Source organism: Doryrhamphus excisus, linkage group LG12 (genome assembly GCF_037039965.1).
Source record: "Doryrhamphus excisus strain RoL-2023G ecotype Guam linkage group LG12, RoL_Dexc_Guam_v1.1, whole genome shotgun sequence".
Lineage (NCBI taxonomy): Eukaryota > Metazoa > Chordata > Actinopteri > Syngnathiformes > Syngnathidae > Doryrhamphus > Doryrhamphus excisus.
Genome location: NC_136368.1, coordinates 4,645,852 through 4,660,359, shown reverse-complemented (window position 1 = coordinate 4,660,359; position 14,508 = coordinate 4,645,852). Strand labels below are relative to the sequence as shown.

General features: G+C 41.2%; 1 protein-coding gene across 1 annotated transcript; it reads right to left on the bottom strand.

The window, feature by feature from the left end:
• Window positions 1–6,748: 6,748 nt before the first annotated feature.
• Window positions 6,749–10,732, bottom strand: vgll3 (vestigial-like family member 3). The gene is made up of 4 exons (XM_058082393.2): window positions 10,386–10,732; window positions 8,106–8,448; window positions 7,484–8,044; window positions 6,749–7,404 (listed from the first exon to the last, which is right to left on the bottom strand). The coding sequence occupies exons 1-4, from the start codon at window positions 10,602–10,604 to the stop codon at window positions 7,364–7,366; spliced, it is 1,164 nt and encodes a 387-aa protein (XP_057938376.2). The 5' UTR covers window positions 10,605–10,732; the 3' UTR covers window positions 6,749–7,363.
• Window positions 10,733–14,508: the final 3,776 nt, after the last annotated feature.

Here is a 14,508-nt window from a genome sequence, read left to right as displayed (position 1 = left end):
AGGCTCTGGTATGTGCGGTATGGTCACTAAAGGCAGCATGGGAGCAGCAGGTAGAGGGCCACATTGGACCCCATCCAATGATTGACAGGCAGGTGGCTGAGCTGGTGATGTATTTGTGTTCCTTTTCATTGTTTTATCATAAACACAATCATGAGCAGAGGGTTTTGCCATAAAAAACTGCTCAGTACATCATAAAAATATGTTTTATTTGATTTTATTTGTATCTGCAGGTATGGTAAAATTGATGTTTACATGAATACATTCTGGACAAAAAAACCCCACTAAAGACTAGTTTCAATTTTGATGATCCCCAAGACCTTTGGGAAGTTTTTGGAGGGTGTATGTCCAATTACATTACAGTAAAATATAGTGGTGGTAGTGTGGTGGTCTGGTGGTTTTGCTGCTTCAAGACCTGGAAAACTTGAAATCTGGAATTGAACCATGAAATCTGTTGTCTACCAAAACATCCTGAAGGAGAATGTCCCGTCATCAGCTGGAACCAACTTGGGTTCTGCAGAAGGACAATGATCCAAAAAAACACACCAGCAAGTCCACTTCTGAATAACTGAAGAAAAAACCAAATGAAGACTTTGGAGTGGCCTAGTCCAAGTCCTGACCTGCATCCTATTGAGATGCTGTGGCATGACCTTAAAAAGGATTGATGCTGGAAAAGCCTCAGTCTGTAAGAGACTCACTGCAAGTTATTGCAAACTCCTGATTGCAGTTGATTGCAGTTGATTGCAGTTGATGCAGTTGATGCAGTTACTTTGATTTTAGGCCTAGTCTAGAGACTTTAACAGGGTCAGTATGGTGGGATGGCAGCGACAACAATTCTGCAAAGATGAGTGGGACAACATTTATCCACGGCCTGTAAGAGACTCACTGCAAGTTATTGCAAACTCTTGATTGCAGTTGTTGTGGTGGCCCAACCAAAAAAAATTTTTTCGTTGTTTTTTTATTCGGTCATTAGGATAAGGGTCAGTATGGTGGGATGGCAGCATGCTCTTTGCGTCCATCACTTCTTTGCAATGATGTACTCTGTATCCTATATACTATACTATACTACTATACTAAACTGTACTGTGGTTGTCGAAGTTAATTAACGTACAGGACTGACAGAACATTAAATATACTTTGTTTACGCATCCCCTTGTAGAACTTCACACGGCTTCTTCCTGTTGTTGATTTGTCTTCCCCACAATAACAGCATTCATGAAGTAAATTCCTGCTAGTCTAAATGGAGGACAGGCCCCGCTGTCGAGCGAGCGGGCAGTGGAGACGGAGCTGGGGGGGGGGGGGGGGGGGGGACAGGTGTTGCTTGCTAAATGTGCTTTGAGTGAGCAGAGGAATGACAGCTATGTACTGGCCTCTGCGGTTACTGGAACATTACCCAGAGTGAAGCAAGAACCTACTGAATGGAACGTAGGAGAACGCTGCTCTCCCAGATCACAACATAGACTGCAGGGACACACGTTCATTCATACCTGGCAACCCACAGAGTGACAATGGTGGCCACAATAATTGCTGTGTACATTTGCAATAAAGGTAACTCTTGTAATTGTTAGATTATTTTTTACCTCCTTCTCTCTTTAATTGCCATTGTTCACTCCTGACACAATATGGGTTTAAGCCCAAAATATTTCTCAGATATAGTTTTATGTGGTCTTTATGTCATGAAATGAAACATATATTTTTAAATTTTGCTAAATTATCTTTTGTATATTAAAACATTGTAATATTATAATTTCATGACTATTATTATAAATAATAATTTTGTTTATTTTTACTTTTTTCAAATGTATTTATATTAAGTAAAAAAATATAATAAATAAAATAAAAGTAAAAGAGACTGAATGAATGTGTCCTATTAATTTTCACAGAAAATAAATACTGAATGCAGTTGAAGTTTCTTATTTTCTTTGTTGTCCAACCCCAATTAAAATTAATTATACAATAGTAATAGAATAGTAATAGTTACAGTAATAGTAATAAAAGTCATGATATATAACAATGGTTTCCGAGTTCCAGGAGCCTCTCTGGGGGTAACCATTACTGCGATGTGGCCCACAAAATGAGTTTGACGCCCCTGCTATATATGCAGTGCATTTATTGTAGTTCATTTATAGTGCATTTAATACATGTATTATCGTTTATTTATACATTATTACTGACTTGTGATGAAAAAGGCTTAAAATAAATAAAGCTAAACAGTCGGACTTGTTCAGACTGCCTGGTAATAAAATATTTTCCTGCGATTGGTTGGCGACCTGTCCAGGGTGTACCCCGCCTCTCAACCGAAGTCACCTGGGATAGGCTCCAGCATACCCCCGCGAGCACTCATTTATTGAGGTGCACCTGTACATGCTATGTGTATTGCACTAGACCAGCATGTCAGCAATGACAACAACTTAATTCAATTTCATGCTGTTGTTGTTGTGTCTCACTTAAGGAGGACATCTATTGGTTTTTTTTTTAATTTTGATCAATATTATATTTATGTGTGTGTGTTCACCGGAATCCTTGTCGCAACTCAACAAGAGCTGAAATGAGGTTTTGCAAAAAGGAGAATATAATCTAATTATTTTTTCAATTCCCTTCAAATCCAATACAATGACACAGTATTAAAAGGAAGGATATCGGATACAAAAGAGGCAATCCTTGCAAAAAAAAAAAAAAACAGATGAGAGGCCAGATGGGAGCACATAGAGTACATGCTAGTAAAAGTACATTTACTCAAGTATGTGTATTTTAATTTCATTCTACACATCGCTAGGGGTATAAGGAATCTGAAAACCCTCTGAATAGCTATTTTAAACTCCAATTCATTTGAAAAACACTTACCCCTTTTGGCGTTTATGAGTAATTTGAACTTACTTCGTGAGACGTTTGGGTGTTTTTCCTGCAGTGGAAGTGCCTGGAGTGTTTCTCCAAGGCTGCCAGTGGGATGTCTGTTTGCATTTAAGTACTTGACATGCTGATGCACAATACATGCTCATGATAATTAGGAGCACTGAGAGAAAAGCCTAATTCTGCTGCAAAATTGGCTTTTTCTGTTTTCATGATAAAATGTGCTGCTGTTTTTTTGTGCAAATTTTAGCTCTATAATTCTTTAAAATAATTTTTTTTCAGCATTTCTTCTGTTTTCTCCTTCATCATAAGTCAGCAATAATTTATAAACAAGCAATAATGCAAGTAAAGTGTGTAGAATACATTTACCACTGCTAAAAGATCCGATCATTTTTACATTTTTATGTCTGTATGATTCACTGATAATGGTTTTTGTCATATTTTACCCTATGTTCTGGGGTCCTTGAACACACCATAATGTGAGCAAAAGTTTGTTGGACTACAGAAACACTAGCAACGACTGTCAATTTCATATTTCATATGCGATGGTACATCATGACCGGTTAAGCTCGGCTCTACTGTGTTTGGTTCCAATTTTCTACAATAAAAGCTCTGATAAAAAATTCCACTGTTCTCAAATATCTTAATATTTATTTTTCTGCACAAAATAAGATGAAAAATAAATAAGCAAATTAAGAATAAAGAAAATCAATCAATCAGTAATAAATAAATATAATAATAATAATAATAATAAAACAGCAAATAATAAAAACTTAAGAAACCACATATAGTTGGTGGGTAGACAAATTATTTTTTTCAGATTAAAATGAACAAAGCATTATTAGAGCCCTGTAGACATGACAAAACACGACTTTTTTTATTTACAACATATTGCGCAACTGCAGGGTCTTGAGACACATGCTAACTCGCAAACTAGAGAGCTAGCGACCTAAACGGTAGCCTTCAAGTTATTTCCTTTAAACTTAAATAGCCAAAAACTTACCACTTCCACACGGATAGTGAGGATAACTATTAACAGTTATTTAACCTTTAACATGAACATTAATCAAACATAATAATTTTTTCTGGTTACATGATACCATCAAACGCACTAACATTAAACTTTCATATCAAGGCGTGGGCCTCAAACTAGTGTCCTGCGGGCCACATTTGGCCCGCGGGCCGTGTGTTTGAGACCCCTGTTTTAGAGCATTCTTTCGACGTAATAATTAAAATCTCATCCACTATATTCAGACTATTTGTCTTTTTTATCCTCGCAAGTCTGGCTGGAGTAATAATACAGAAGGAACAAAACAACTAAGTGGTTCAATTGCATGACTGTGTCTGCCGTGCCCAGCAAACTTCCTGTCCAGACTGGACAAAATGCTTTCTTACTGTTTGCTGGACAGTCTCTGTGATTTCATGTGCATGTTTGTGCGTGACAAAAGGCAACCAACCTGTTTATGGTATCTTATGTTTATCTATGTGTGGAATGTAACCTATTTCCTCTGCTGCCTCGAGTCCAAGTTATTGTTTTTAATCCAGTAAGCAATTTGTATAAATGTAGTAGTGTACCATTTGACTTCAAAATTAGTTATGAAAAGCTTATTAAATCTTAATCAATAGTCTTTTGTCAAATAATCAATCAATAGGTCATTCTTTTATTCATTTTTCAGAGTGTACAAGCTTGTACAAGAAAGCATTTTTTTTAGTGTGGCGAGCCGACCAGGAGGATCTGGTCTCAGGAGGGCAAGTTTTACATTGTTACAGATCTCAGCTCAATTTATTAATCTATTTTGATAATAAGGTGACTGTAGAATTATGGTGCCAGCAACTCATACAGTGGTTTATACAGATAGATACATTAATATTATCAGGATGCATGCATGCATGGATGGATGGATCGGACAGAAAATAATTAAGTAAACCACTGGCTTAAATTAAAGGCTTGACATGATCCTGGAGCTTAATAAGTAAAAAAACTAGTAAAACTAAGTAAAGACTTTTTACGGTTTATCAACTGTAACTGAATGAATACAAACTCAAGAGCTTCATTTGCATATAGACCTTCATAATTTATTACTTATAGTACAACATACAGTATCAAAATATACAACACACAATCCTTTTAAGAAAAAAATCAAATGTAGCAACTGGCCCGAAAAACACTTGGAAATGCAAAAAACTGTACACTATTCAAAAGCATAAGTTCTTGAAACAGAACCACTTTGACACAAAATTTGCTAATAAACAGACACACTATACGGTTGTTCAGGGCCACAACTACTAAGGGGGACCGCCGCATCATCAGAAAAGCTCTGAACACGTTTTAAATAATAAGATTTTAAATTAAATTTAGTTTGTGGCATTTCGGCATTTTGATTAGTAATTTAGAAAATATTATTAAAGACTGAAATGGGGTCAGAAACCAAATATTGTTTCAGGCCACAACCTATAGGAGTGGGTAACATGATCAGAAAGGCCTTGTAGTGGTAGGTTACCGGGACATAATTCACCCCGGAACGATCGATAGGGGAGGGGTTGCCACCCAGAGGGGTGGGCGCAAGATTGAGAGACGGGGCTTTCATGTCTTACGTAGCAAAGAGTGCAAGTTAATGTTTGCAAGAAAAATCAAGTTTTCTCACAAATTTGACACTCCGGATTGGACTCCAGTTCTTCGGCGCTTCAATGGTGACTCCTGACACTGGCGGAGCCCCCTCGCCGGGGTAGGCCCCCGCTCCTCGGCAAGGGGCCCCCTGCTAGGCCAGGCGTGCCGACCCCAGCATGGACAATCTTGTCCCCTTCACCACACTCTTCTCCCCTGACACTGGCGGAGCCCCCTCGCCAGGGTAGGCCCCCGCTCCCCGGCAAGGCGCCCCCTGCCGGGCCAGGCGTGCCGACCCCCACGTGGACCACACCCTTTTCCCCCCTGCCGAAAGTAGTGCGCACACGGCGGGGCCGTGCAGTTGTCCCCGTACGCACGGACGATTCTGACTATGGGTGAATTCTGTGGGGGCTTGTGTAGTGGTAGGTTACCGGGACATAATTCACCCCGGAACGATCGATAGGGGAGGGGTTGCCACCCAGAAGGGTGGGCGCAAGATTGAGAGACGGGGCTTTCATGTTTTACGTAGCAAAGAGTGCAAGTTAATGTTTGCAAGAAAAATCAAGTTTTCTCACAAATTTGACACTCCGGATTGGACTCCAGTTCTTCGGCGCTTCAATGGTGACTCCTGACACTGGCGGAGCCCCCTCGCCGGGGTAGGCCCCCGCTCCTCGGCAAGGGGCCCCCTGCTCCCTGCTGGGCCAGGCGTGCCGACCCCAGCATGGACAATCTTGTCCCCTTCACCACACCCTTCTCCCCTGACACTGGCGGAGCCCCCTCGCCAGGGTAGGCCCCCGCTCCCCGGCAAGGCGCCCCCTGCCGGGCCAGGCGTGCCGACCCCCACGTGGACCACACCCTTGCCCCCCTGCTGCAAGTAGTGCGCACACGGCGGGGCCGTGCAGTTGTCCCCGTACGCACGGACGATTCTGACTATGGGTGAATTCTGTGGGGGCTTGTGTAGTGGTAGGTTACCGGGACATAATTCACCCCGGAACGATTGATAGGGGAGGGGTTGCCACCCGTAGGGGTGGGCACAAGGGACGGGGGGTTTTCCGCTTCCTGTTGTGGTTGAGAGACGGGGCTTTCGTGTCTTTACGTAGCAAAGAGTGCAAGTTAATGTTTGTAAGAAAAATAAAGTTTTCTCCCAAATTCGACTCTCCTGACACTAGCGGAGCTCCCCGGCAAGGCGCCCCCTGCCGGGCCAGGCGTGCCGACCCCCACGTAGACAATTTTGTCCCCTTCACCAAACCCTTTCCCCCCTGACACTGGCGGAGCCCCCTCGCCGGGGTAGGCCCCCGCTTCCCGGCAAGGCGCCCCCTGCCAGGTCAGGCGTGCCGACCCCCACGTGGACAATCTTGTCCCCTTCACCACACCCTTTTCCCCTGCCGCAAGCACGGACGATTTTGACTATGAGTGAATTCTGGGGAGGGGCTTGTGTAGTGGTAGGTTACCGGGACATAATTCACCCTGGAACGATCGATAGGGGAGGGGTTGCCACCCGGAGGGGTGGGCACAAGGGACGGGGGGTTTTCCGCTTCCTGTTGTGGTTGAGAGACGGGGCTTTCATGTCTTCTCCCAAATTCGACACTCCGCCTCAGACTCCAGTACTTCGGCGCTTCACCTTATTACTATTAAAGACCAAAATGGGGCCACAAACAAAATCCTGTTTAGGGCCAAAGACCACTAGGGGAGCATCACATGAGCAGAAAGGCAGGTCAATTAAGATTTTAATTATTTTTAGCATTGGAAGGTTGAATTTGATGAGCAACCAAGTCAATCAAACCCTCCTATTATTAAAGACAAGAATTGGGCCACAAACAAAATCTTGTTTCTGGACCAAAAAAAAAGCCTACAAAGATGGAAGGAACAGGCAGGCGTAGTACTTTGTGGTGTCAGAGTCCGCATCAAGGACTAGAACCAAACAGATGACTTAGCTTTGGTGTGGTCATGAGCTGCAGAGAAAGAATAAGAGAAGATCAGGATTGCTTCTTCTCTAAAACATTATGTGTGCGGTTGTTCTGCGCCACTTACCTAAATCATACAACTCCAAAGATCCGTGGAGTGGTGACGGGGTCCAGGAGACAGATGAAGCTGTGACTGGGCTGGTACTACTTGCCTCCATTTCAGTCTTTGCACCCTCGCTATGTGGGGAACTTCCTGCACTGGCTGACGGTTGACTCTGGTTCCTCACACCCGGCAGGAGAAGAGGACTGAACCTTGACTCCAACGATGTTCCATGACTTGGATATGAATGGAACATGGGGTGGTGGTGATGGTGGTGATGGTGTCGAGCGTGGATGTGGGAGTGGGTGTGAGGGTGGTAGACATCATGGACGTTGGGGTAGCTGTTTGTGCTTTGGGGGTTCAGGCTGTAGGCCCAGCTGTCAGTGAGGGTTGCCAGGGGTTGGAGGCCGGCCTGGGAGAGCACATGACCAGCCCACAGACCTCCATCAGTGTGGCTGAGGGAAATGGGACTGGAGGAGAATTCTGGGTGGACTGACACCGAGACAGAAGGGAGGCAGGTCGTAGAATGGGATGGATAGGTGTTGTTCCAAACTGAGCAGTTCTGACCTTCAGGGAGTGACTCTCCATCTGAAACAGACATTTATTAAATCTGAACAAGTAATTTATCAATTGTACTACCTCCTTTTACCTTTCCATGTATTAGTAGTACTTGAAACGGACGTCTGACTCGTACGAATCGGCTTTGTCTCTCTGTGAAGTCCAGCGGACTGACTGAGCGCCCGAGTGAAGTGTTCATCGACCACATCACTGATGTCTCCTTGGAAGTAGGTAAACAGTATACATCGGGAGTTAAGGTACTCCGCTTCGGCCGGTTGAGTTCCGTCTTTCAGATCCAAGTCGTTTATGGATACACATCCCGATTCGGTTCCATGACCGTGCCGAAGACTGGGATCTCTAGACGGTAGTCCTCTTCCTCCGGCTTGCTGCTGGTTTGAGCAGCTCTGCATCTTAGTGTGAGCGCTCAGCCTCTTCTGGAAGGTGAAAGGAAAGCATGGACACATGAACACATGAACACATGAACACATGAACACATGAACACATGAACACATGAACACATGAACACATGAACACATGAACACATGAACACGTCTACCAGGCCATCAAGTACAAATTCACAAACGGCAATGACTCATTTACCCATGGAAATATGGAATATTTCCAGTCAAACTTCCATATTTACTTGCTGGTCCATACAAACTATTTCACTATACATCTTCAGTTGTAGCTTCACTGACTCATTTTTAGAATCTTTTCATCTGTTTACAGTTGATTTTTGTTATTTAATAATTTAATAATGATAATAACTCTGGTTGGATCCTGAGTTAATAATAATAATAATAATAATTTTAAATAATAAACTAATAAAATAATAAAATAATAAAATAATAAAATAATAAAATAATAAAATAATAAAATAATAAAATAATAAAATAATAAAATAATAAAATAATAAACTAATAAAATAATAAAATAAAATAATAATATTCATAATAATAATACTAATAATAATAATTCATTTTCTACTGCTTCTCCTCACAAGGGTCGCGGGGGGTGCTGGAGCCTATCCCAGCTGTCTTCGGGCGAGAGGCAGGGTACACCCTGGACTGGTGGCCAATAATGCAACCATTAATATCGTTAATGCATTTGGTTTGTTGCTGACTTTGATGTTACTGTTTGTGTATTTCAGTGAAGTTAAGATAAAGGTGTCCAAAGTGCGGCCCGGGGGGTATTTATGGCACGCGGTTGTTTTTGGTTGACACTCGGACATTCTAAAAATATGATTAAAAAAGAAAATTTAATAACAGAAATGCAAAAATTTACAAAAAGAGCAATCATTCTATAGGAATAATTGTATTTATTCTTTATTACTTATTTATTTAAATAATGTTGTAGGTATAAAAACTATTTTCATATTTAATATTCATTCTTTCATTCATTTTCTATCGCTTGATTTCATAAGGATCACTGGTATGATGGAAACTATCCCAGCTGTCTTCGGGCGAGAGGCGGGGTACACCCTGAACTAGTCGCCAGCCAATCACAGGGCACATATAGACAAACAACCATTCACACTCACATTCATACCTATGGACAATTCGGAGTCGTTAATTAACCTAGCATGTTTTTGGAATGTGGGAGGAAAACCGGAGTACCCGGAGAAAACCCACACATGCACGGGGAGAACATGCAAAACTCCACACAGAGATGGCCGAGGGTGGAATTGAACTCGGGTCTCCTAGCTCTGAGACCTGCGCGCTAAACACAGCCGTTCCATTTAAACTTGTATTGGTAAATGTCTGTATATTTTCTCAGGTATAGCTTTTGAGTGTTAAGTTACTGTGTGATGAATTTTATGTTCTTTGTAAGATAAGCGAGGACAAGTCAGTTATATTTTTATACTGTTATATATCATGGCCGAAGTAAACCGAAAGAAACCGAAGTACCCGGAGAAAACCCATGCATGCACGGGGAGAACATGCAAACTCCACACAGAGATGGCCGAAGGTGGAATTGAACCCTGGTCTAATAATAATAATAATAATAATAATAATAATAAATATTTGTAGACATTTTCATCCTGCACATTTTATGGTAAGTCCATTTTAATTATATTAGAACACAATTTGTAGTGTATACAGAATCATAAGCTGTTTGATAGGATATTTAAATTTATCATACGAAATCCCATTACCCCATGCTTATATAACTGATCTCAGATCAGGTTATGTGCTACATATTCCTTATTTAGTGGAGGAAATTCTGCATCTCGATGAAATTTTAATGCATTATAACAAATACCGTCTGTTGTTTTTATAATTTTCACAAGTGACAAAGCCTATAAAGGTGGCTTGGGATCTCCATGGTTCTCCAAGTTCAGATGCCAACCCAGGAAAGAAAGTGACCTCACCTGTTGTTGCTGGTGGTGATGGTTGTAATAAGTGGACCTGTAGGTTTCTGCAGGCAGGAGGTGGGCTCCATAGCTTTGGTGGTACATCACATCCAGGCAGCTCATAGCGAGAGGGAGACAATCACCGGACACCACTTGACAAGGGGGCTTCAGGCTCCGAGACTTCAGGCTGGTTGTGTCCCTCTCCTCATCCCGGCCTCCATATATTGGCAAACACATACAATGGCCATGCCGTCCTGCTTGAATACACACAATGCGCCTCCAGCTGTGCACCACACTGGGCCACAAAGTAGACCAAAAACTTGTGACACCGGAGCCCAGTGAAAAACTCCTGTCAGGACTTGAGACCTCATCTGATTGGCTGTTTGCATTTCTCTCCCCCCTTTTTGCCTCGCTCGCTCTTTTTTTGGGTTGTGAGTGGGAGTGAACGAAGGCTGGACTGTGACACACGCCCACTTTGGGAAGGGCCTTGAGTTTTGCAGTCTATACAGTAAATACAGTAAAGTTCCATGCATTGCTGGTTTGCAGAAGGGTTGTCCATTTTATTTCCCATCAAGTACTCTAGTATACAGATCTATACTGCTCCCAATAGACTTTTACACCACTATGTACTTCTGTGCAATACTTTGTTTTATACTCAGTATAGTTACTCCAAATACAATATATTAAGTTATGTGAAGTGGCACGGCAGTCGAGTGGTTAGCGTGCAGACCTCATAGCTAGGAGACCAGGGTTCAATTCCACCCTCGGCCATCTCTGCATGGAGTTTGCATGTTCTCCCCGTGCATGCGTGGGTTTTCTCCGGGTACTCCGGTTTCCTCCCACATTCCAAAAACATGCTAGGTTAATTGGCCACTCCAAATTGTCCATAGGTATGAATGTGAGTGTGAATGGTTGTTTGTCTATATGTGATTGTGACTGTGATTGGCTGGTGACCAGTCCAGGGTGTACCCTGCATCTTGCCCGAAGACAGCTGGGATAGGCTCCAGCACCCCCCGCGACCCTTGTGAGGATAAGCGGTAGAAAATTAATGAATGAATACTTTTCAGTCATGAACGACTCATAGCAAAGACTTGAGTTTCACTGACTCACGGGTACTACACAAAGATTCGAGTATCATTGACTCACAGGTGGTCGACGTGGACACACGTTTCACTGATTCATGGGTCCTCAACAAAAACTCGAGTTTCCCTCACTCTCGGGTAGTCGGCGTTGACTCGGGTTTCACTGACTCACAGGTGCATGAAGACCCGTGAGTCCCTTTTCCCTTCCTGCCCAAGCTACATTATATAGGTACTCGATAAGGACTAGAGTTTCACTGGTTCACAGGTGCCTGACAAAGACTCAAGATTGACTGACTCACAAGTACTCGACGAAAACTTGCTTGATGAAGACTAGCGATTCACTGACTCTTGGTCAAAATGGTAACGGACAGCTGTGGCAATCCCATGTCGCTTATTATGGCATTTACTACTAATAGTATTGTTGTTCATCATAGTAAGTGTGGCTGCTGACATGAGGAAACGAATGCATGCTTCTAACATGCACCACTGACATGGTCCTCACAAGGACACAAGGCCTTGGTGTTCAGGCCTGATGGAGTGTGGATGCAAAGGAGAAAGAGAATGAGGGCATCTTGTGGAGGAAATGTTGATGACAGGCGGTTTGCTGAGTTGCTGACGGTATGGTGGGACTGCAGCACAGGCAGTAACTTTACATATTTCCATTATTTTTCTCCCTAATAATAGAATAAAATCTGTAAAAAAAAAAAAAATCAAAGTCACAGTCACTAAGATATAAATCCTTGCATGACTCCATGATATACCATAGATATTATTATTGGTGACATTGCTTCCTGTTTACTATTCATCACTGCACTGTTTGATCTAGTGAGACATAAATAAGACACCAGAATAATTTATTATGATTTCCTGGCGCGACCCCGCTTGCTGTCATTGTTTCCATGACTGATGACACCCGGGGGGACGGAGACAAACGTGCAACGCTGTCACTGTTTTCACGTTCACTTTGAGTGTGAATTATTCAACCACTGCCTCATGTTGGATATTGGATGTCACAGAAAACGAGCAGCATTTAAAGAGAATATTGTGATTTGGGTTTGTGATATTGGTAATGGTAATGGTTTAATTTCATTTGAACATGCATCAGATTACAATTGAATGCATCACATAATCAGTTCACAGTTCCACATGTCCAAAAGGAGTCGGAAGAAGCAAAGTTTATTAAATCCTACCCCTCCATCTGGTACTTTTACAATCAGTAACTGTTACATTTGTTCACTTCCTGCTTTCCATAATACAGTTTAAGGTTTTTTTTTTTGGTTTATTTGGTTTTTTTATATAATGTACCTTGTACCAAAGTACAAGGTGACCATTTGGCTATGGTCACAGTCAACCAAATATCAAACATGGCAAAAATTCAACCAATGGTTCTCATAGGTGGTATACTGGATGCCCACAATGCCCAACAAGGCTTGAAATCAGCCCTAACTGAAAAGTCAGTTGGCTGGTACTTTTTATTTATCTGGTACTTTTTACAACTGGTAACTGTTACATTTGTTCACTTCCTGCTTTTCTGATATAATTTATTTCATTATTTTTTCACTATTATTTTTTTGTATATATTTTTTATTTATTTTTTAATTCATTATTTTTTACTATTATTTTATTTATATATTTTTTTATTTTTTTAATTTATTTTTTAATTTATTTATTTATTTATTTTTTGTTTCTAAAGAATGGTAGAAAATAAAACCTTGCCATCTTAAGTGAAGTCATGATGGGACTCCACATCATTTTTTGTTCACTTCCTGCTTTCCATAATACAGTTTAAGGTTTTTTTTTTTGTTTTGTTTTTTTTAATAATGCACCTCATACCGAAGTACGAGGTGATATGACCATATAATGACATACATAATGGGTACCCTAGTAAGTGTCAATATAGTGATATACTATAGCACATCATGAGTGGTTCAAGACTCTTCATCCTTGTATTTAGCAAACATCAACTGCTTGTATTGTTTCTTGAATTGCCTCATCGTTGTGCATTGTTTGATTTCCTTACTCAATCCATTCCATAGTTTGATTCCACATACTGAAATGCTATGGCTTTTTAACGTAGTCCTAGCATATAAGTGTTTCAAATGTACTTCTTCCCTGAGATCATATTTCTCCTCTCTTGTAGAGAAGTATTGGACATTTTTAGGTAATTGGTTATTTTTAGCCTTATGCATTATTTTAGCTGTTTGGAAATTAACTATATCAGCAAGTTTAAGTATTTGTGATTTTAGAAATAAGGAGTTAGTATGTTCTCTGTCTTATTTATGTTCTCTGTCTTATTTATGTCTCACTAGATCAAACATTGTGAATTATTCTTACTGAAATTCTTCAGTATTCTTCAATATTCTTTTTAAACACATGAATTTAGTATTTAGGTGAGTTTGAGCAGCTTTCCACATTTTGAGCAAAGATATGTTTATTTTATTTATTTATTTTATTTCTTTTAAATTGCACTCATTGCATAGTTTATCCATATTTCCAGCCAGTATTCCTCATGGGGGGAAATTCCTGTCTCACACTTGGTGTGGAAGTGGGGCACCGGAGCAACTTCCAAGTGCCTTCGGGCGCACACACGCTCATACCATCATCACACACACACATATTTATCCACTTGAGAGTATACATTACAGCACAGACACACATGAATTCCTCGTGTCAGACACTCGACCTCGGGGGTTTTCCATCCAACATCTGGAGCAGCTCGTGCCGCAACTCCTCTGTGACTTAATGAGACTCAGTGATGATTATTAGTGGATGTTTTAAAGTGGGGGAAGAGGGAAAAGGACAGAAATGAGTGTGGAGTTGGAGAATTGTTTGCTTTTTCGAGTTGTAGGACGCCCAAAGGGATAGGAAGAACCTCCAGTGCTTAGGATCTAAAGACTTTTTATGAGCAAGGCGGAGAACATTGTGCTTCGGGATGATGATGATGATGTTTTTATGTCTAGAGATGCAATATTTCGACAGATACTACAACTATCTGCTGATACAGACTAAAAATATGCATTACAGTGGTGCTATTTAGCATTCATGGCCCTGCAAATGTG

Coding starts and splice junctions, on each gene's coding strand:
- vgll3 (XM_058082393.2), bottom strand. CDS start 10,604: ATGTGTTTGCCAATATATGGAGGCCGGGATGAGGAGAGGGACACAACC. Junction 8,045..8,105: donor TACTACTAATACATGGAAAG/GTAAAAGGAGGT, acceptor TGTCTGTTTCAG/ATGGAGAGTCACTCCCTGAA. Junction 7,405..7,483: donor TTTGGAGTTGTATGATTTAG/GTAAGTGGCGCA, acceptor CTTTCTCTGCAG/CTCATGACCACACCAAAGCT.